This window comes from Odontesthes bonariensis, chromosome 16, assembly GCF_027942865.1.
Source record: "Odontesthes bonariensis isolate fOdoBon6 chromosome 16, fOdoBon6.hap1, whole genome shotgun sequence".
Taxonomy (NCBI): domain Eukaryota; kingdom Metazoa; phylum Chordata; class Actinopteri; order Atheriniformes; family Atherinopsidae; genus Odontesthes; species Odontesthes bonariensis.
In genome coordinates this window covers 24,291,824-24,315,553 of record NC_134521.1, presented here as the reverse complement: position 1 = coordinate 24,315,553, position 23,730 = coordinate 24,291,824, and the positions used below count along the sequence as shown (strand labels likewise).

General features: G+C 42.1%; 1 protein-coding gene across 11 annotated transcripts in view; it reads left to right on the top strand.

Annotated features, from left to right (window-relative positions):
* Nucleotides 1-23,730, top strand: part of rapgef6 (Rap guanine nucleotide exchange factor (GEF) 6) — a 134,415-nt gene that overhangs the window by 79,745 nt on the left and 30,940 nt on the right. For all 11 annotated transcript variants that reach the window (XM_075486666.1, XM_075486664.1, XM_075486665.1 and 8 more), the window contains 10 exons: nt 4,588-4,719; nt 9,450-9,630; nt 14,058-14,194; nt 15,704-15,862; nt 16,721-16,873; nt 18,176-18,340; nt 19,899-20,006; nt 20,347-20,550; nt 22,421-22,529; nt 22,652-22,895. In XM_075486666.1, the coding sequence (XP_075342781.1) occupies nt 4,588-4,719; nt 9,450-9,630; nt 14,058-14,194; nt 15,704-15,862; nt 16,721-16,873; nt 18,176-18,340; nt 19,899-20,006; nt 20,347-20,550; nt 22,421-22,529; nt 22,652-22,895 (1,592 nt within the window). The remainder of the gene's footprint in view (nt 1-4,587; nt 4,720-9,449; nt 9,631-14,057; nt 14,195-15,703; nt 15,863-16,720; nt 16,874-18,175; nt 18,341-19,898; nt 20,007-20,346; nt 20,551-22,420; nt 22,530-22,651; nt 22,896-23,730) is intronic.

Here is a 23,730-nt window from a genome sequence, read left to right as displayed (position 1 = left end):
ATGGTTTTAAGATCTCTTAAAACCATAATGTGTCTCTACACATTGAACAACAATGGAACAAAGACCCAGCACTAAGGGTTTGGGAAAACCCTTCAGTCCTCTTAGTGGCTAAATGGCTGATCTGGGCTTTATTGTCCATTTTTTTTTTTTTTTTTTTTCAGCAGATCAAAGTGGTAGAACAGAGCACCCAGGCCCCCACAGCCACTTAATCTTTTTCTTAAAAACACTGTAATAAGTTTCTTAAAAGAAGGAGGAAGAAGGCATCACTCTAATATCATATATGATGGTGATTTAACTTGTTTTACTTGCATGGAAGTGAGTTGGTTAAGAAATAAAATAAATTAAGGGACTTGAAATGCAGAGCTGTGATTTAAATCCTTCTTTTTCCTCCTTCCTGATGGATGGAAGGCACTAATTTAGATGGTAAACAGCAATAAACGATGATATTGAGTAAGCACTGGCTTTCACTCAGACATATTCAATTTGCATTTGGCTCAACTCACAGCTGAATTATCCCATGCATCTACATGTATTATTCACGATGGTAGGGGTGTGAAAACGAAATCGGTGATACTGAAAGATTCTGATCTGTTTAGCTTTTCTCCAACTCATCTATATTCTTTTGGCCTATGATTTCTTTCTGTGCGGCCATCCGTATTTGGACCACTTCAGGCCTTGTTTCTCATGTATTCTCATCACCTTAGTTGAAGTAAATCTTCGTTGGCGTCTTATTGCAACAGATGAAAGGTAAATTTCTCTGGAGATAATCAGACTCATCCAGTGATTGCTTCAGTGAGCGCTCAGCGAGTCCATAATTGTGCCAGCTCCTTGACATGATGGAACCGTACAGCTGAAGGAACCTTGCACATTTATATTTAATCTTCTAGATCTCATCCTTAATGCATGAGGAGAATGGGAGACCCCCTTCACCCCACCCCCACCCCATGTTTTGGCCTGCTGGGAGAGGAAAAGAGGGGGATTAGAGTAGGATTAAGTCTGTGGTGTGAATGGGAGCCACGAGCCCACCACTTCCCCCTTTGCTCTCAACTACTCCCTTCGAGGCTTTGCGTTCTCAAGTACTCAGAAAAACACATTCGATGTTCTTCCATTTAACCAAAGGCTTATCCAGAACTCTATTTCAGGCTGCGGCTACACGAAAACATTTTTCACTGTAAACGATACTTTTTCTTATCGTTTCGCTGTCGCGGCCACACGGAGCCGGCGTTCCCACTACCCCAAAACGATAGTTTTTGAAAACGGGTTCCAGAGTAGGAAAGTTTGAAAACGGCCTCGTTTCGTTTCCATTGTTACAGCTAAAACGTTTTTGCGTCAGTCACACGTTGACGCTGTGAGCCAATTTTAACACTTCTCTATTGTCTCACAGCGTGGCGTGACACAGTGGCGTGTGTACTGCATCGTTTCATCGTTTTTGTCTGGACCAGCAGCGCGTTTCCGTGTGGTCGCAAGAATTTTCGTACCCGTTTTAAAAAAAAACCTCGTTTCGTTTTCGTGTAGCCGTAGCCTAAATCATTTGTTTGTTTGTTTTTCCTCATTGCTCTGCACCTCACTCAAGTGTAGACGGTGGATCATCAGAATAATCTGTAACACCATCAACCCCAACAAAATCCAGAATTAGTCAGGATATAATGGAGGATAAGCCCATGTTAGACCATTCTAACAGCATGACACAGACATTCAAGCTCATCTCTAAAGCTCTCTTGCATTAACTCTTTCCTTCTTTCTAAATCGGTGGTATGATTATCACAATAACCTTAAACACTATCCACATCACCTTAACGATTCATGATGGTCTGTTTTCCAGATGTGCCGATCTTAGTACAACCCTGTTCATTCTGGCTGCATAAAGATAATTCATAATGTTCTTCAAAATGGACAGGGGAATGAATTGTCCCATTCAAACTTGTAGTATTTTATTATTAATACAATTCCATGTTTGTACTTTCAGTTTCATTGCTTAGCTGAAGTGGAGGCATCATAACAGAGGTAGAAAGGGGGGGTAGTCAGTAAACCGATATACAAAAGTTGATATTTTTCTGCTTTGAGTAGATTTGTTTGACACTTTTTACCGTGTCAAACAAATGTAGGACGCCTCATAACTACCCTATCATGCAGAAATCAATATGTATTTAACTTTGATGAAATTAGCAATCGCTCTCTGTCCTCCCAAAATACAGTAAAGTTCCTCTAAAGGGCTGGGTCAACAGTAAGCTGCAGGGCGAAGAGTGGAGATATGCATATGTGTGGAACTGGGTGTAATTTGGTCGATAATACCAGCAGTCTTAGATTGCGTGTTGTCTGTGGATCAATATTTGAATCACACAATACATTAGTCTGCTGTACTTAATAGGAAATGGATTTGACTTAAATGCTCGTTCATTCCAGACTTAGCCCTCATTCCAAAGTCTTTATGCGTATTCACATGTTATATTGGCACACTGTATAATTAGAAAACTACTTTTGCAGTGCCAGTAGAATTTTAATATCACTACTGACTCTGTAATATTTGAGATAAACATACAGAAACGCAGAATGTATCAGAATATATGGTTTAAGCTCAGTGCCATAGATGGCATACGTGTGCTTGACAAATCGGGGCAGCAGATGCTTTTTTTCCCCTTAAATTTAGTTTAACAGTAAAGCCTTCATCATGAATATTTGAGTGCATTTAAACATTTCATTATTATTTCTTCTTATATTTCCGGATGTTTGGATTAAGCTAGTATAGAAAATGGATTTCCGGATGTTGCGTAAATCCACTTTTGCCTTCCAATGTACCTCTCATTCAGAACAAGCCATTGAACTTCTTAAACTCCACCCCTCGATGCTGCGTTTCCCTGTTGGTTTGAAGATAGGGGGGCTTAAGTGCTGATGAGGTTGTACAGTACAACAGGCCTATTAGGAGAGAGCACTGAGGGGCAGAACCCCCAGACTCAACGTCTTTAATATTGCATGTAGGCACCGTGGTTGCTTCCAGCCTCGGCTTGCTTCTGAGCCCAGGCTTTGCAAAACGGTTGTTTATGTGTGTGTTTGGACTGATCTGGAGATGGAGGAGATGTGCTGCAGGTTTTCATGGTGTCGCAGGAGGACTTCTTCCCTCACCCTGACTCTGCCCAGATCCAAGCTGGTAAGGCTCCAGATTTAAAGGTTGTAACGAGGCAGATGAGGGGCCAAGCACAGTTGTCCATGGAGGTGAAACATGGCTGCCTGGGTTTTTCCTTTTTTCTTTTCCATCCAATTTTTAAATCGGATTTTAGAAACCATTTTAAATGTGGATCTTTGGAGAAATACATTGGAGTTGTCTGACCACCTGCTGAGACCAACTAAAGGGATGTAATGCTGATGTTCCTCACACCTGAGCTCATAATACCTGCAGTCAGCCCTTGTTTAGACACGGAGGATGTTTCCAGTTTTTCAGAGCCTCTGAATCTTTTAACATGGCATCTCTGAGTCTTCCAGGAGCCGGTGTTGTCAGACTTACATTATTGATCCTGGACGTCTTTATGTCTATTGGTTTCCCTCTGTTTCTGCTGTTGTGCCCTGTTCTGTTTGTGGATTCACTCATGTACTTGATGTGAAAGATGAAATGTCACTACCGGCAGAATAAAAAGATAGATAAGGGATTGATTAATTGATGGTCTTACTCAGTCTGATGAATAATAGAGGGCAGAGCATCTCCGGAGGAAGTGTTAGTTTGTTCAGCTTCTCGCTAACTGAGGAATGAATATTGTGTGAACGCTGCAGCGTGTATGTGTAATAGAACTCCAATTTACACATAATTGTTTAAGGATCAGTGTATCCAATGACAGGCTACTTGCAATACAGATGTTTCTCCCTACAAGTTTTTGCTCGGCATCCTTTTAGAAATAATCAGAGGTCATTTCCATGAATTTGATATGAGATATTCTCTTGAAAAACGACAGCGTTGCTGTTCTCATGCTTTGAGAAGTGTCTTGACTGCTTGAGTGATTCATTATGAATCTGTACTGGTGTGTGAGAATGTGTTCTTGGGAGTTCAGATTTTGAAGCACAACTGTATTCTCCTGAGAGTTTGATAACAGAACGGAAACAGAAGTCAACAAACTCACGACGTCAATAGATTTCCTCGGGAAGTGTCTTCAGTTCGTGCATTCTTGATGTGTTTTCTGATTTAATTACTCGGACACAAATGCTATTTGTTTGAGTTGGACGTAAAAGCTGCCAGTGTCATACGGAGGCCAGCATTTACTGTTTCACTACCTCCCACCTTCACTGTCTACCAGTTCACTGCTAGATCATAATTTACAGCCATCCGAAGTATTGTCAGCTCTGACCTCCACATGTTAATTATCCTGGAGTACAGCATGTCAAACTGTGCCAAACCAGCACTGGCTTTCAAGCTGATGAAACCGCTGTATGCCTGTGTGTGTGTGTGTGTGTGTGTGTGTGTGTGTGTGTGTGTGTGTGTGTGTGTGTTTTCCTCCACCGTACAGTGATTGTGAGAAAGTTTTTGCCTCCTTTATACTCATGTCATTTTTTGCTCTCTTTGTCTCTCTTCTTCTTCCTCTCGTCTGTTTCCTGTCTGAACAGCTTCCTGCTGACCTCAATAAGATGCACCTAACAGACCACGCCCACCAGCAGGTGATGCACATGGCTCCCAGCCAATCAGGATGCAGCATCGCCAGTGACTCGGGGAGCAGCAGCCTGTCAGATATTTACCAGGTGGCTACCTCTTTGCATGCAAAAACTATTAATTGTTTTGATCTCTTTGTTAGATTGCACAGACAACCCACAAATACAAAATCGTTTGCACATTTGTGTCGTTTGCACTAATGAAAGGTATTTCGTTTCCTTTCACATTACCGTATTGATTCCACTCGGTGTTGTGGAACGTTCGTACCACAAGTTTGTGGTTCACCGGTTCTGGAAGTGTGGAGTGTCACGAGTTTTTGGGTCTCTTAATAAAGAGCTTTTGGAACATCCTCGTGCTTCAACTGGCATTTTCAGGGTGAAAAAAACAAAACAAAAAAACCTTCTGATGAATAAAAAATGAAGCTCCCCTGCCAGCATTAATGTCTGAATAATTATACATAATGAAGCCCATCTGATCCAGTGCCCAGCCTACAGTCAGACTCGCACCATTACAGCACCTCTCATTGGCAAAATCTCTCTTTCTGACAAATAATTCTCTTCATCACGATGTGCTTTGAATCTGGTTTGCTTACCTTTATCTTGTCAGCCACCCTCTCACCTTTCCTACCTTGTAATCCCTCTCATCTTGCTAATTATTGCACATCAGTTGTGCATCCTGGTGACTCGTCTACCTCTCTGCTTCCTGCTGTGGATTAAAGGTCACGCGCAGGAAATGAACCTAACCTTTCAAGCTCCATACTTACCTGTGCTACAGGTAAAAGAGCTGTGAGTTTAGCTGGATCTGTGGCAAACATTTAGCAGGTTTTCGTCTTCGGTAATAGATCTTATACAGTGACGGGTGGCAGGAAAATTGAGTTTGACGTCTAATGTACTTAAACTATCCTGTTAAAGGTCATTGTAATGTACACTTCAGGTGTCTATAAGAAATCCTCAGAGATAGGTTATGTTATTTTGTTTAGAATGTAACAAGAACTAAACAAAATATCATAACAAAAGGCTTTTCAGCGCACTATGCTATGACCTTTCTAATTAACCGAAATTCTACTGGTTAGATCTTAGGAAACAAAGAAAAAAAGCATCAATAAGAGCTTAGAAAGCATTATAAGTGGTCATATTGGTGTCTGAGTGATGTGACTGTCAGAGGTTGGTGCGCCCCACACACACAAATCATCTGCACAAAAATTGATAACTTGACCACTGCATTATAACAGGTAGATTTTTTTATGTGGGTGAGGAAGCTTTCTTTTTACCGACAGTATAAGGCAGGTCCTCAAAGTGTGAATAAATATCTGATAAAAATCCGATTTATTCATTTTCAAATTCCTGGTATCTTCTAATCCTACATTTCATGTCAGTATTATTCCAAAACTGCATTCATTCCGCCTCCGGTAGTGCTTTACTATTTACTCTTCTTTTGTATCTGCCTCAGCCTTTACGTGACATTTCTGAGCATTAACCAGCTCTGTGTGCGTTGGAATGAAATGCTTTTCTTAAGTCTTGGGTGTCTAAATGGCGGCAAATCAATAGCAGAGAAAAGAGTACACGATAAGCCCTTCATCTAATCATTTTAATCCCTCAGTTTGTCTAATCTCCCCTCTTACACAGAAAGTTGTGGTAAGTCCTTGCTTTCATCCTCCACTGTTCCTCACACAGCCTGGCAGTGATTATACACCAGCCTGTTGGCATTGTTAGATTTCAACATGGGAACCTGTGAGGTTAGTTTGCTAATGAGCTAAGTTTATGAGGTGGTGTGATCTATGGGCAAAGCCGGCCACAACACTAATGACATTTGTTTTAGTGAGGAATGCAAACAATTATGTTGTTTTTTTTCCCCCTTCACCAAGATACAGTCAAAGCTGAGGCAGTGGATTGTTATTGGTGCTGCTGAAACCCTTCAAATTTGGTACAGATCGGATAACTTTTACTTCTTCGGTGTCAGTAAATACTCATTTATTTTACTCCGAATAATCTAAGTATTTTTTCACTGTCTGAAACAAAACATGAATGAGCAAAAAATTCAGAAAAAATAAACTTCGAGACGCTTTGCAAACTGGAAAAAACACCGTATTCAGATATCTTTTAACCTCTTTTTCTCCTGCCTGTCGCAATATTTGCCGAAGCCTTGCCGCTTGTGCTCGGCTCGTCTGTGAGGAACTGCAGATCGATGCAGGTCATGTTAACCTGGGTCAGAAGCCCAACACACATATCCCATCTTTTCATTCTCAGATTAGGTATTTATGACACGGATCCGATCCCATCAGCTTGCCGCTGACCCGCCTTCATGTTTGTTTACAGCTGTCTTAAAGAGCTGACCTTCCAGTCAGCTGTGGACCTCAGCTGTCAATGCAAACGCACGGTTTTTGTTGGGAGTTTCTCCCACGCATCCAAAAAGTTTCACTGCACTCTCTCTTACCTGAACGCTGAGCAATTCACTTCACTCTCCAGCTTCTCAGCCTCGTCTTACTCTCCTAATACTCCCCTGTACCTGTTCATCTCTACTGCACATCTCAAACTTTTTGCTCAAACCTCCAAAGTACTTCACTTCTCTGCCCTCCCACTACAGCACTGTTTCCTGCAGTTTTTCTGCAGCTTTCATGCAGTTTTTCTCTAAGAAAATTAATTGGATTGAACCCCTGCATGCTGAATGAACTGGGCTGGTTTACATCTGCAGCTCTGTACTCTCCGACAGTCCTAATACTTTCTTTTTAAACTAAAGGTTTAGAATAAAAGTCTCTTCTTCAGGCCTTTAATTCACATTACGCTGTTTCCCTCTTTATTTACCATTGCCCTTTCTTTCTTGAACTTTCTCTTGGTCTTCACATAAACGTCATAAATTCAGAAGGCGAAATTCGTCCAAGAATTGCTAAATCAGAGGCGAATTAAAGGAAAAAAACCTTTTTAATATAGAGCTGATACTCGTGAGATAAAAAGATGCTCCACAGTTTCATTAAATCATTGCAACTCACTCTCTCATTTATTATGTTCATCATTAATCATTGGTGTGATGAGGACTTCTATTTCATCTTCTTCAGTATTTTGTCTGGCTTGTCCGTTCACATCTATTAGACCAAATTAATTGCATCTGGTGCGCTGGGAACAGGAAAGGCTGAGCAGCTGGTCCCTTTCTGTAGTCTTCTAAATAGCTGTCCAACCTAATTTATGAAAACAAGAGTAGACCTGTGGCTGAGCTTGGGATGCACTGTGGGCTCAATCACCTTGCCTCAGACGAGCCCATAAAACCTTTAGGCCATGCTCCAAATCTCAGGAGAAACCAAGACCACAACTGCATTGCTTGTTAAAGAGTCCATCTTGTAGTGTGTAAACTAGGGCATTAACTTTTTCTCCCAGCAGCTACAACAGCTAATGTATCCCATCTAAATCTTCTCCAGTCCATTCTGCTCTATTACCTCTGCCACAATGCTGGAACCGGTGAGATGTCCATCTTAATGTCTGAGTCGAAAAGTTACTTTCCTTGGCTCAAAACTTTTTCTCTGTTCTGCAACAAACCCCCCCCCAAGGCAGTGATTGGACATGATTTTCCAAAAACAAACAGGAGCAGGGAAAGGATGGTGGACAGCAGCACAGTGAGGTTGCTACATAATCATAGGAAATGAGGAGCTGTACACCACTTAAAAGGATTACCTGAAACTTTGAGGACAAGCTACAATACCTTTCTGAAAATCATCAAGGAACTTAATTGGTTTAACCAAAGGGCTGAACAAGGTTGACATTCTGTTTCCAGTCATCAATACCTCAAAGCTAAATTTTTCAAAGAAAAGAACAAACGTATAGCAAATTGCAGCGACAACGCCACCTCTGACGTCACCTTGGCTGAGGAACGAGTGGCTGATATTCTAGTGATCACACTGGTCACTGTGATGTGAGAAGAAAAAAGTGGCCAATGGTGCATCTTGTCAGAAGGTTTAAATTCTGTAGTCGGTTCTTTCTCATCATCCTTCACCTAGAAAGTGAACTGTTTTAGAGACACTGATTGACTTGTCATCGTCTTTTTATTGAAAAGACTTTCATTCACCGACGCGTTTCGACTATCGCAGCGGAGCAAAGACTGTAAAAAAAAAAAAACAGCATTTCATCCTTTTAACGATACTAATCAATACATGCATTAACATTTTTGCTCTCTCTTAGCTTGGAAGTCAGCAAGAATAAGTGCTAGAGAAGTGAGTGAATTTTCTGCCTGGGTTAATATATTAAAAAAAAATAATAATAATTTTACTACCAAAACTGGAAGAGATGGCAGTTTCCCAGTCAGTTCCCTGATCTCTTAAGAACATTCGCAAAAGCCAACAGATGGCCTGCGGTGCTGGTGCTACCACTGGAGAGCTCATCCTTTCACCTCCAGGTTGAACCTTTTAGGTCCACACTCTGCCAACCATCTGTCGGCCTGTGCTGGGGAAATATGGTGAGGTATGAATGGTTACTGCTGGATTTGGATATTTAGCTGTTGGCCTGCGTCTTCGAGGCCCCGGCTCCGTCTCGGAGTCCAGAAAAGGTCCACGGGTACAGCTACTCCTTTGAACTTTAGAAATAAATGGAGAAACAGCAGACATGTAAAGATGAAATGTGCTGAAATCTGAATTCAGTTTTGTACGTTTTTTATAATTATGGGATATTGTTGATTCCAAAGGTTTTCACCTTGGATTTGGCTTCCTTTATGTTACAGTTTCTTTTGTTGCTTTGTTTTCTGATGCCCTCATCCTGTAATTGCACATAATTGACCCATTTGCTGCGTCGTCTTATTGTTGTGCTGTTGGCAAACAACCACTTTGCTTATTCTGCAGGCCACAGAGAGCGATCTGGGAGATGTCGACCTGTCAGGACTTCAAGAAACTGCAGTGGACAGTGAGGAAGAGGAGGAGGAAGACGAAGACCTGGAGAGGGCTGCAGACGCACTTCTGAGCCGAGACTTGGTCCGAGAGTGTCTGGAAAAAGATCCAGCCGACCGCAACGACGACGACATCGGTCAGTCTCATTTTCAACTTTTTATTCTTTTCCTTGAAATTCATACCATCTATCCTCTTTTATGCGAGCGAATCCATTCTGTTAGAAAACACTTTTCCTCTAAAGACCATAAAAGGTAACATGAGGTTTATGTCTGCCAATCGGGTTTTGGTACTCAGCAGCTTGTTCTTAACTGATGTATTCTTCGCTGATCACAGGTGATCATCAACAGAAATGTATTGTTAGGAAAAGAGATCGTAACAAAAGAGGACGGCTCTGGTACTTTGGCACTTTGAATTGCCTTGTGTACGAATTGTGCTCTACGAATAAACTTGTCTTGCCTTGACTTGGTAACGGTGGAGGATCCTGTTGACTCTCTTGGCTAAAATCCATTTTGGGGCCCGGGTGCTAATAGATGTTTATAGAACATTATCACTCTTTTGTGTGTTATCACTGGCGTTTTTCTAGTTATTGTTAAGGGATGTGTGAACTGACCGTAGCTCAAACAGAATGCGTTTAGTGACAGTCACAGTTTGCCTTCTTGGACACAAATCTCTGGGCTCAGATGGCGCATCCTTTTTAATTGATAGAAGGCCTAGCCCACATCTGTCCTGTGATTTGGTTTCAGCTTTTAGGTCCTTTGCTCCCTGTGGTGAATTCATGGATCTTTAATGGAATTTAAGATTCCATCTTTTTTTTTTTTTTTTTTTTTTTTTTGGAGTAAACAAGAGTCTGAAGCTGTAACTGCTCCCTTTGGAATAGTATCCTCAACTCCTAAAAGATGTCTTTTGTGCTTTTGTTCTGCTATTTGGAAGGAGAACTGGATGTCCTTGTGCAGTTGCACACGTTGCACAGCCCATGCCACAGTTCTGGTCGGCAAAATTAAAACTGGATTTGCACAGTGTCTCTCACTCTTTGGCAGACTTGTGCGGCCTCGGTTGTTATTTCGTTGTGCGATCTATCATTCGGTGAGCATGCAAAGGGGAGATGCACAAGTGGCCCTCTTTCTTAAAGACACCCCGTGCAGTGGTGTCTAAACAGCCGTGCCCTTCCAATGTCTATTTTTAAGTAGGCAATCAGAGAGACATTCTCATTAGCGGGACCCAACGGAGTCCTGGAGGAGAAGGTGACCACATCAGAGAGCTGAGGGAAGTTGTAAAGGCCTGGCCTGCTGTGTGCATGCCAGGGGGCCGGCCTTCTCATGGCCCGCACCATTCTAGTTTCAGTGCATTTTGTGGAAAACCTTAATGAAGAGATGTGCAGAGGGGAGACGTATCTAACCCGAGTTAAACCCCGGCTCAGTACAGTTCAGATTTTTTTTTTAACTCTGTTCATCCTTTACAGAGATTCTCTGGAAGGCTTTTCCTCAATCAAACTGAAGAAAAGTTTCTGTGAAATTCTTTTCATAAACAAATAACGAAAGGATGACACTGCATGAGGAATAACACTTTCTCACTATATATAATTGTTCTATGGATCCACCCTCAGAAAAACTGAGATAACCTCAGCTCAAGCTTCTCGATTCGCTGCAATACCTAGCAACAAGCGGTGCTCTAGAATGCATATTATCACATAGAATCTATGAATTTAAGAGGACACATGCACAAGTATCTCAGACTCCCTCAGTCCAGACTACTTGACGTTAGAGTATCTGAACAGGTAACCCAGACACTTGTTGGCATCATTGGGAGAGAACATTTGAAAATCTGGAACCATGGAACAACTTTGCATCTGTACATTAAGGACAAACGGCAAGATCATCAATGCAACACTCTATGAAGATGGAAGTTTTATGGGGACACTGCGTAGACATCGCAGGTATCTACTGTCTGCCAGCTACAGAAGAACATCTACAGCGAGATGAAATAAATCTGAGGAGTTGCACCGCAGCACAAGTGATTAAGGCATTGGTTCACAAAGTCACTCTGGCCACCACAGGTGAGCATGGGGAATAGGACAGTAGCAGAGATTCAACACCACATACACATAAACATAAGCCGCAGCAAGAATTCATCAGATTTGTGGGCTCCACGTAAGGGCCGTAGGTTTGGAGCTGCACCATTTGGGCACCAGCAGAGGGCAGGAAAGTCGTAGACTGCGTAGACCTCTTAGGGTGACTACTTCAAAACAGCAAGGCCCGGGCAGCCATAACTTTGGAAAAAGGCCGATGAATGTGGCACTCAAGATATGAAATGCCCGCCGTGACAGAAACTGGGGGTCAGAAACTTCCCCCGAGCACAAACTCTGAAGATGCATCCTAGAGTCCACAGCAGGTATGTCAGACCACAGTTCAGAGGTGTGTACGCAGACATCCGTTTAGGGACACACAGCTGCTCAACGGCCCTCCTTCACTTCCCCCCCTCCAATCAATACCCTCAAATACAAGCGGCATCTTGGCAACCCGGCCAAAAGCAATTCAATCCTCACCCTAGTGGCCTTCTGATGAATGCGAGGCACAAGAGTTTCAATGTCCAGCATCGCAGAAACTGGAAGTCAACCCGTAATCAAGATTACCCCCGAGCACCAAGTGTGAGGATGCAGCCAAGAAACAACATGGTCAATGCAGTTCACACCAGGGTCACCACATGAAAGGTCAGAGGTGTTCATCAACGTCTTACCATTAAGGCTTGAATAAAACATTCCACCTGTTGTCATGACTTTTCTTACCCATTTGTATTACTAATCTAAATCTGCCTCATACCAAATTACTGCCACAAACCTAATGTCTACAAGTAAATTCCAGAGATGTGAAAGACATGATTCTTCACTTCCGGCACCCCCTCCGCTGATCACATCTCCTGAAGAAAACACACCGAAAGAACATCTGCAATCAACAATTATAGAGCAATATACAATCCTTGTTTCCTCAATAATTATTATTATTATTATTATTTTTTTCTGAAGTCTGAAGTGAAAGTTCTCTCTGGGCTTCGTACGGATCGGCTTTTTGACCCACTTCTCTTTAACCTTCAAATGCTCCTGCTTGGTGATATAAACAATCCCAAAATATCCTGCCATCCATGTGCAGATGATACTCAGTTGTACAAATTTTATCCCTCTGACAATTTGACCCCTGTTAGCAAAATGATTTACTGTGTTGAATAAATGACTTGCTAATTGTTGATAAACTTTTAAGAGCCTTACAGAGACGAGACTCAAGCACTTGTTGACCCTTGTAGAGACAGAAAATAAAGGTATTGCTACATAAATGGTTGGTCTCTATTTATTAACATCACATTTTATCGCGTATGAAACATTGGGACACTGTTTTTACCCCAAACTGTGCTTGATCACAGCCTTTAGGACAGTCGTATAGCAGCTCTATGTGTTGTAGTAATCTGCAGTGTTATCACAGGAAACAATGTAGCTGTGTGAAAATCTGTTATTTTAAACCATTCGAATGACAAAACTCAGGGGGGTTGGAGGAGGATACAGAGGAAGAGAGTGAGCCAGTAACAGCAGGATTAACATGTGGAAGGAGCTGTGCCTGAACCAAGGTCACTGTGTTCTCGGTGCAGAGGAGGCGGTGAGAGGGGAGAAGTTCTCAGCAGAAATGTTTTCATCAAGAAGGCAGCGTGATCTGTGTCTTTGTTATTTTCGATGTTTGATTTTGAGGACTGTCAAGAGTGGCATATGAGATGCAGACCTGAAAGGAAACCGCACGTCCCTCGTCTCGTGCTAGGCACTGAAGCATTTAATCTGAACACATCCAAGTGTTTGTAAGTAGAACTGAGATGAGACGAGCCGTCGATAATCATTTGAAGTCAAAGTGACAGTGGAGGGCGCCACGTGACGTTAAGCACAACGTCCTATCTTACTCTGATTGTAATTTTTCTCAAATGTGGTCTTAAGCTCCTGTTTTCTCAGAAAACTATTCATAAGGTTTTGCTGTTGTGAGCCCTAAAAGTCTTTCCTGCATACGTCGGTGTGCAGCCATCCATTTTCTATACCCTCTTTTTACAGTTCACCTGTCCCACTTCTACATCAGTGTGGAACATTTGTTTTCCTTGTGTAAAATGAGTGAACATACAGATGAGTTGAACACAGTGTCACTCTCAGTTTTCTCTAAAAATGGTTTGGATTCTTTTTATTGGAGTCTATGGAACAGAGCGGCGTACTCCTGTCATCTGGAGGCTTCTCGCTGTGTATCGCTTTTGACCAAAGTAAATGTAGTGTGCGTGCGTTGCAGCCCAAAGCACGTGGACATCCACGGTCCAGTTTAAAGTAATAGCCCCCGAGTCATGAGGATCACTCGTTGTTGTCCAACTCAGCCTGTATGCAATGCCATGTTGGGTTGATCAGACATATGAGACCCTGCGCATCTGAGTCACGTTGCTTTGTGAGCACAAATTCGAACGGTATTCTTCTCCTACCCTTTCATTTCCCACCTACTCTCCGCTTCTTATTTGTTAATGCAGTTCTGTGTTTCTGTTTTTTGTACCGAACAGAGCAACTGCTCGAGTTCATGCACCAGCTGCCTGCTTTCGCCAACATGACCATGTCCGTGAGGAGGGACTTGTGCAGTGTCATGGTGTTCGAGGTGGTGGAGCAGACTGGCACAGTCATCCTGCACGACAAACAAGAGGTACGACTGGAGTCACAAGTTCTAAGTTCAGAACTTTCACAAGGTCTGAAGGAGCCCAGAACAGATGCAAACGTGTGTTAATAGAAAATAAGACATTTAAAGCAGCATACACGTATCTGCTAATGCTGGTTTCCTCATCCTTGCTGTCCAAAGCTGATTCACACACAGAGGCTGCTATGTGCTGAAACGCTTCATGGAGTGAGGCCTGCCAATCGTTTGAGCAGCTGCATAGCTAATAAATGAAGTTACATGCCTGAAAAAAGGAGCTGTGTTCTGGCTGTTTGGTTCCACACAAGCAGCGTTAACTGAGAGGGCGATGAATGGCGAAGAACTGCCCACAGTCCCGAGAGATGGGAAGTACACATCAGCAGCGAACCATAAACAAACACACAAAACAGATACACGAATAGGCTACTGGCATCACGTGTATATGCCTCCATGATGTCTGTGTGAAGTGGATTGATTGGCAGTTCTCCTCCACTCCAGCGTCTCTCTGTGGACTCAAGTTGAATGTCAAAGGGAAGCGCTTGTCTCCTCTTCGAAGTCAGAATGACTCGGTAGAGTGAGTGTTGGAGGGAAAGGGAAAAAAAGAGCCTTTAAGTGTTCCAATAGAAGATGAAATTGCAGGAAAGTGCTTGACAGGACTGAAAGGCAGAGAAGATAGAAAGATGGAAACCTGCTCGTTTCTTCACTGGCTGTAATAAAATTTCTAAGAACTAATTGTTCACCCACATCCAAAGGCTGCTGTAAATATTCATGAAGCAACTCCTGAGGCTATGTACGACAAGAAGCATTTTTTTCCTGTAAAATTGAGGAAAAACTGCCCCTCTGGAACTTTTGTTTACAATATATCCTGTGTGGTTGATTACGTTTCCTCGCCTCACCGATTACCATTTCATCACTGCTGAGGAATAAGGAGAACCACAGGTGGAATGGAAAAACATTGGAACTGATGGGGAGAGAAAGTGAGAAGCGCTGAGAGGAGAATTGGGGATTTGCTAGATGAGAAAGAGCCAGTGACTGAAAAGGCAATGAGAAGGAAATATCAGTTATCGCTGTGGAGGGAGCCAAGGGCTCGTTCACTGCCTCTATCCGTCCGCTCCCACTCGCAATGAACGGCTTGTTATATTATCCCTGCCAGTGTTTTCTTTTCAAAAGCCACCACTAGAGACACAATACCTATTCACTAACATACTCGCACCTGAAACAATGCCCATGACGCCCACAAAATCTGACATGTAGGTTAGTTTTATGTTGCCATTTTAAGTCTTTCTTGTGCAGCTCTATAGTTGTGTAAATGCAGGTGATGATGACGCTGATCCACAGTCAAGTAATTATATATACTATTCTGGCTTGATTCACCTTGATGATAGTAGTTTTAACAGTACAAAACAAAATGCTCATGCGTGTGTCAACTGCTGAGAAAAAAGCAAGCCAACCACCTCAACTGAAAACCCCCAAAAGTGTCAGACTCTCATCATTTTGTCATCTCTGTGCCCCCGTCTCAAGCTGGACCACTGGTACGTGATCCTGAATGGAGCGGTTGAGATCAGCTATCCAGAAGGCAGAGTGGAGACTCTTTGTATGGGCAACAGTTTCGGCATCTCACCCTCACTGGACAAACAGTACATGATCGGAGAAGTTCGCACCAAAGGGGACGACTGCCAGGTAAAGAGGGCCGATAAATACAAAGGAAAGACTTGTTTCTGCATGGTAACTGTTAACAGAAGCACTCTGTGACAACCTGTTGTCTTCCTTTAGAAGAGAACATTTGGTGTCTGACACTTCTCGGTTTTGAAATCAAAAATAACCAGAAACTGTTCAGTGTTTTTATGATCGCCGTACATACACATGGGGAAGGTGTGTGTTCTATGCTTAGGTTTTGCTTGATAAGGTTAAATGGGATGGGAAAATGTCAGAGTTGAGTGTTTCTTTTTTCATTTCTTCTTTTGACCAAACGGTAGAGGTTTGCAACCACAGCGAAAAACGGAGTTCCCTTCATTTATGAAGCACTGTCAATCAGCAGTGCGTTTTCCACTCATACAGATGCAGCTTTCTTTAACAGGCAATCTTATTATAGCTGTGATGCGAACACTTTTTTTTTTTTTTTTCAAAGCCTAGCGTTTACTTGTAGTGCTTCTGTCCACCCTGCCCATTTCCTTTCCTCAGACACACAGGAAGTTGCAGTGGTAGGTCTTTGTAAGACAAATGCGGAAACTGGTTTATTTAAACATAAGACGCTCAGCAAGCCGCAGGGCCATGTCTTAGCACAGAGCAGTTTGTTAAAGGTGCCCCTGCAAAATGGCTAGCTGAAATGATTTTCGGACCTCCGTTCCTGCTTGTATTTAGCCTTATTTAATCCGTTTTACTTCATTGCTTCCTCCATCAATCTCTTCCTCTTCCATGTCTCTCTCTGCACGCTCTCATGCTTCTTCTCTGCTGTTGTTTGAGTACCCGACTGTGGTGCAGAGCAGTGTTCTGCTCTACTACAAGTTCACCCGCTGTCCCCATGTCATCCTCGACCAGTTCGTCTGCATCGCTCAAGAGGACTACTGGCGCATCCTCAACCATGTGGAGAAGAACATGCACAAGGTGGAGGAGGAGGGGGAGATTGTGATGGTGAAGGAGCTCCGCGAGCTTGACCGCAGTGGGACAAGGAAGGGACACATTGTCATTAAGGTTGGTGATTTTGTAAATGTTTAGGTTTCGGTGGAAGACTCCACTAAAATTCCTTCTAGACTCCAAGCTTTTTCCGTTGTATGTGACCCTGGCCTCTGACGAGGATCAGTAAAGGTAAACAGGATTAGTCTCGGTACAAAATGTGAATTAACACAGACTAGTGAATGCTGGATGCAACATGTACAAGGTTTAACAACAAGGTCAAGTTAGACTGTTTTCTATTCCTGTTATCAAGAATTACATTTAACCTTGTTCAAGAACACGTCCTAACCAGGATGAGACGGGGAAAGTCACCCAGAAGGCCGTATGTTAAGCTAATAAGAGTGTTTAATCTAACCCCTAGCTTCAGTTAAGCTCCTAAATCAGAAATTCAAGTTTTTGCCCTTTGCTTTTTTTCTACTGTTCAGCCCTATATACCCCAGCATGCCTTTGATTGATCTGACCACCACAGCCATTCCCTCGCATACGGCTTCTTGCGAAAACCTCAGGACAGCTGCTCAATGTTCTTTCTTGATCGTTACGAGGCACCACTTGCACTATTAGTGTTTGCCAGAGCATTTTCCTGTATGCTACGTTGCAGCGCCTTCCAAAGCCTTTTGATCCTTTTGCCCAAGCTCCAGAGGCAGCCAGGTATTGATCGGATAATGGGCCTCAATGATTCTCTTGGCTGCCGCTCAGAAGAGAGCTGCTGGCTCTAAAACACATCCAGTGGAGATAAGTCAATTCACAAGTGTTAGCATTTCCGTTTCTCTTTTCAGACATTGTTCTTTTTGTGTCTGACAAAAAGTGGATGCCTTTCTAGTTTCTGTTCCCCGTCAAAATGAGTCATTTCCCTCGGAAACCTCTGCTTTGGTGACGTTAACAAACTTGCTGAAAAGTAAGGAGTAGCTAAGGAGTTAATGTGGCTTAAATGTTTGGGTCTTCTTCTTATGAATAAAAGTCCCTTAGATGTTAAAGTCAACAAGTAAGCCCAAAATGCTTGCTGTATTTTACATTTACTCTTACTCTTACTCGTGTGTGTGTGTGTGTGTGTGTGTGTGCGTGTGTGTGTGATTTATTAATAGGTGACTGACAGCTCAGTTCAATAATTGCATCTTAATAGAATGTCCTTGTCACTTTATGATTAATGTTGATATAATGTATTTAGGTCGGTGTCTGCAGGTGCTTTCATGTCTACATCCTTCAGTCTGTGCTCATACGTGCAGACCGTGTGATATCCGACAGCTTACGTGTGTGTGTGTATGAGTGTGCGGTGTCTTCTCTGTGTGTATGCTTATGTGTGTGTTTATTTTTTGACCCAAGGGAACCCCAGAGCGTCTGATCATGCACTTGGTGGAGGAGCCCTCGGTGGTGGACCCCACCTACATCGAGGACTTCCTCCTCACCTACAGGACCTTCCTGTCGAATCCAATGGAGGTTGGCAAGAAACTTCTGGAGTGGTTCAAGGTGGACAGCCTTCGAGACACGGTCAGTGTGTGTGTGTGCACTGTGACGTGTATGTCCGTCTTTGCGAGGAGAATTTTGGCCGGTCAAGAAGTCTAGTTTGGGGAATTTCGGAAATTTGTGTTTGAAAACATTAAAAGGGATGATAAGCCTGTATTTCTATTAATGCAGTAAGTGGTGATCTTTATGCTCTCCTTTATCAGCTCTCCTTTGGTATTCAGGTATGTTGATGGAAATTCATGTGTTGTGCTGCTCACATTCCGATCAATACAAGTTCAGCGAGCTCAGCTGGATTTGAGCCAAGTAGCGATTGGTTCAGGTCTGATGCTCCTGCTGTCCATAACTGCTTTAACCTTAGATTAGTGTTGTACTGTCGATAGTCTTTATGTTGTTGTCATTCAAGCTCATAATCTTCATAATCAGGATCTAATCATGTACAGAGCATGCACGAAGAAAGTGATAGAATGTGGAAAGAGGAGGGGCAAAGTTGTATCAGTCTGACTGTAAAGGTGAGAACGGTGTTCTCTCCCACATGATTGTTTACCAGTCAATTTAGATCTATGTTTTTTCTTCTAATTATTTGTGACACAAAACTGATAAGTCAACCGTAAGTGGTTTAAACATTTCTCTGCAGGTCATTAAATAACCCTCCTGCTGTTATCTTGTGTTACTAGCTTTTCTCCAGAAAATAAATACAAATACTAGGGGTGGGCGAAAAAAATCGATTCATGTACATATCGCGATTTTTAATGGGATGATTTTAAAAATCGATTTTTCTCCCCAGAATCGATTATATTATATTATACGTCATATCCGTGTCCAGAAAAACTTCATCAATTCATTACATTAAGTTATGTTAAAACTAGCCCACATTTGTGCTGTGTGGACATTTGAATTCATTTTGTAACTGTAAACTTTAAAAAATGCTGTACATGTTAAGTACCTCTTTTTGTCTCAGTTGAAATAAATGTCAGCTGCTGGACTGACTGACACAGACTGATGTGCATCGTTTATGGGAACGACATTCATTCTAGAAGTGTATGATTCAACTTGTTTGTTTTTAATGAGGAAGAAAATTGCAATTACTGATTATATCGAATTGCAATACTTGTAGAATTACAATTATCAAGAATCGTGATACAAATCGAATCGGCACCTTAGAATCGGGATACAATCGAATCGTGACCAAAGCATATCGTCCCACCCCTAACAAATACATTTATTATTGGCTAGAATACAAACAAAACCTAACCTCCGGAATGTCGTTCTGCTAGAATGACAGTTGCATTACTAATGAATTGATATGTATTATTAAAAAAAAAGAGAGAAGGATAAATAGTTAACAGTTTTTAACTCATGATGTCATGCCTTTAGCATGTCACTGTGCCCTTTAGTAACTCCCAAACATTAATGAGCTGCAGTTGAGTAAAACCTCTGATCCACAATCAGCATTATCAACACTCAAGTTTTCCTAACAAATCTCTTATCAAAGCAGGTTGTGCAGCAAAGCGTCGGGTCTAAAGTTGTTGCAGGAACTCTGTATGCTCTGTCGTCTGAATAAAGACATTGTTTTCTCTCACAGGTAACAAGAATAGTCTTGTTGTGGGTCAACAACCACTTCAATGACTTTGAGGGTGACCCGGCTATGACGCGCTTCCTGGAGGATTTTGAGAAACATCTAGAAGCTACAGTAAGGCCAAATCATACGTTTAACCTTTATTCCTGCTCCCTCTTAATGTCTCACAGTTTTTCACTCTTTGATCTCCATCTTATATTATCCGCTTTGACTGTTTAATCTCTGCATATATTATGTAATTAAGTTTCGTATAAAAAACTCAAGCCAACACTCACTTCTCAACATTTCCATAGTTGTATCACCTTCTTAAAACTACTTCAAACTCCAAGACAGGGTGATATTGTTTTTAACAGCGTGTTTGATAAATTTCAAGAATTATTTTCAAGTGTTTTCATCTAAAACTACTCACAGGTAAAGAGGCCAATTCATTTCTAAATGTTTCCCTCCTCGTCAGAAAATGAAGGGCCATTTGAGGCTGCTGAACATTGCTTGTGCAGCCAAAGCAAAGTGGAGACAGCTCACCCTGCAAAAGGCGTCCAGGGAGTCGCCCCTCTACTTCAGCGTGCAGGGCGGCAGCGAGAGAGGATTTGGCATCTTTGTGGAGTCGGTGGAAGAAGGGAGCAAAGCTGCAGAGTCCGGACTCAAGCGAGGAGATCAGGTGAGAGGACACAGCGTGATGTCACATGGTACATACAAAGTTGTAGGATCCAATACCTCAGTGCTTTTCTGAAGAGCTTTATTACTTTATTACTTAGTTTTCTAAAACAGTGCTTCCTTTTTTCTCATCTAGTGTTATTCTGTCTTGCTACTTTGCTGCTACAGGAAGTAGCTTTGTTCAGTTGTATCCCTCCTAATTGAGGAGTCATAAGTGAAACCAGCAGGACTCTGCATCCAGCCGCTCTTGATGAATGTAGCAATGATGTTAGTTGATGTATGATACAGATCAGCTTGTTATCAGGTGGTCAGAAGTTCCACAGAGAAGCAGAAAGTAAACCTTTTACCTCTTTGCCTGTGATGTTTTTGGTTGTGCCCTCTTATGAGCAATTGCAGAGTCAGCAGTTTCATTTGTAGCATCTCCGATGACCGTGGGGTTAAACTACAGTTTTAGAGTATGCACAGTTTCTCCATAGATATTCTGACCTACGAGAATCGTTAGACCAGTAAATGGAGTGGAAATCATGTTTAGATAATTCTTTAAGTTATTTAAGCTTTAAGTTTGTGTGGACCCTCTGTGTAACGCAAGTCAAAATTAAATGTGTGCGCAGTGGAGTAAAATGGTTCAGCCTCTCTGAGAGGCAGGTTATCTTTCTTTGCCTGGCTACAGGGAGACATGGAGTAATAAATCTCTTATCGGTATTATGAGCTTAGAGGCTGGTCGTATGAAAGGAACAAAAAAGGATCCGATGAAACTGATGTTAAGGTTCACCTCTGGCCACAGCAAGCAGCTGCTCACAAACATCACAATTATATCATTTACACAGCGAGAGCTTGATCCTTCAACTGCAAGATTCACTGTTACTGTATTAAGAAATAATGTGAAAACAATACATTTATCTGATCATTCATTTTTGGTGGGACACCACGGCCCTCCATTTGTTGGTGTCCTTTAGTATTTCAAGATGACCAACCAAAGGTTTGATGTTGTCAGCTGTAACCTGGAGATTCCTCAGAGTTGGCTGGAAGAGGGCAAAGAAAACTGTTAATAGATAAAACGTTGACCGGGGAGAATTAACTGTTGAAATGGAAATCAGAGAAGGTTACAGCTCTTTACTTGTTGTGGTTTTCTCAGAGTCGGAACCCAGGAACAGAGAGTTAGAACAGTGCAAAACGCAGATGGGGCTGCTGGTTACCATATTTGACTTGTGACCCACTGTGCAGAGATGTGAAAGTAGAAGCTCTCGTGCACAGACCAGGTTTAAAAGGATGCTATTTCTCCATCTTCATTTGTCGTCATGTCTGTTTACCCTGGCTGGTTATCACACGACTGATTGTTTAGTTGACCGTCGTTGCTGTGTGCACTTCAGGTTGCCACAATTAGTTTGAATCCTTTCAGACATGCTGAATGTGTCACATTGAATGGGAAGTTAAATAAGTCTTTATTCGTCATTAGGCTCCCTGTTTAACCACTTTGAGTCTTCAACATTTACATCTAGCTGATTTTTTGTTATATATTACCTTAAATGGCACATTTTCCTTCTGCATGAACAAATGAATGTCCTCTAAAGGTGAAATGAAATGACAAGCTAGTACTGAAACACACACTTCCCTGTTTTGTGTTATCTAAAGAGGACTTGACTCACACTTAACTTTGCATTAACTGAACTTCTTTGCTGAGATAAGATGAGTCTAGCGAGTTAAGAATAACATCACGTGCAACCCTGAACGTTAATGTGTTTCATATGTCAATAAAGAAAAATCCAGCCGGTTGATATTACAGGGCGCCTCTTAAATCCAGACCAATTCTTGACAAAAAAAAATGAGTATGCAGCACCTGTTCAAAGTTTCTTATTTCATTTGATGTGTTTTAGATCATGGAGATCAATGGTCAGAACTTTGAGAACATCTCCTTCTCCAAAGCTGTAGACATCCTGAGAAATAACACACACCTCGCCCTCACTGTCAAAACCAACATATTTGGTAAGTAAAGTTGCGAGTCGGCTTGAAGTGCTTGTCGAACGAGATTTTGCAGTATAAAAATAATACCCGACAACGACGACATTCAAGACTTCGGAGCTAAATATCTCCCTCCATCCACCTAGTCTTCAAAGAGCTCCTGAGCAGGATCATGCACGAGAAGAAGAACGGCGGGCCACACATCCCCAAGATCCAGGAGAAAAAAGGCAACCGCTTCTCTATCCCCGACCTTCCAGGAGACATGGAGTTCCCTACAGACCACAAGAGCACACGGAAAATGAAGGCCAACACTGTGTCGGGAGGAAGAAATAAGATCAGGAAGATGCTGGAGAAGACGCGCTTCAGTATTCTGCCACCTAAACCCTTCAGGTATGTGAAGACTGCTTCACTGATGATGAATGAAACGTTTTGTTGAAGTGGCGTGAACTGAAACTTTGATGATGACGGAAGGGAATGGTGAGAGGATGTTTTAATAATGCTGTCAATTCTAGTAATTATTCATTGATTTGACACTGATATGAGTCAGGAAAAACAAAAGGAGAGTTTTAAGAGAAAGTGAGCTCAGGTGGTTCTACCTGAGTGTAAATCATCTTAAACATCTTTCTGATTGGATCCACCTTTTCTGTCGGTTGTTTTTTAGATTTAGATTTTTTAGAAAAAAAAAACTAACTTGTTGCAGTGTGATTGGACCCTCGGTGCATCTCAGAAAATGATAGACGGGTCCATTTTGTCCAATTCTTTTAGTGTTTTCAGGAGGAAATTACGCAACTTCACTCTAACTCTAACATCCACCTGTGTTTATTGGAAAATTCTGGTTTGCAGTCCATCTTGTGCTATGGGTAAACAAACTTTGCCGTTGAAATGTGGTTTTTAATTTGGCACTTTTTCACTTTGTCTTTCTACTCGACCATTTTCTCAGAGCCAATGCGATGTAGATCCAGGCCCTTCATCATCATCATCATCATCATATAATCATTGCCAGTGTCATCCCTAACCAGTCATTGTACTGGTAGCAATCTGGATAAATTGCGCATATGAGGTTCACATTCAATATTCCAGCTATAACGTGGCGATACAGACTTGATTTCATTTCATCATTTCATGCCTCTCCGGGCCTCATTTTAGCCCACAGCATGTGGATGCTGTGCTGTGAGAAAGCAGACACTGTTCTCCCCCTGTTAATTACAGCGCTAACTCATTCAGT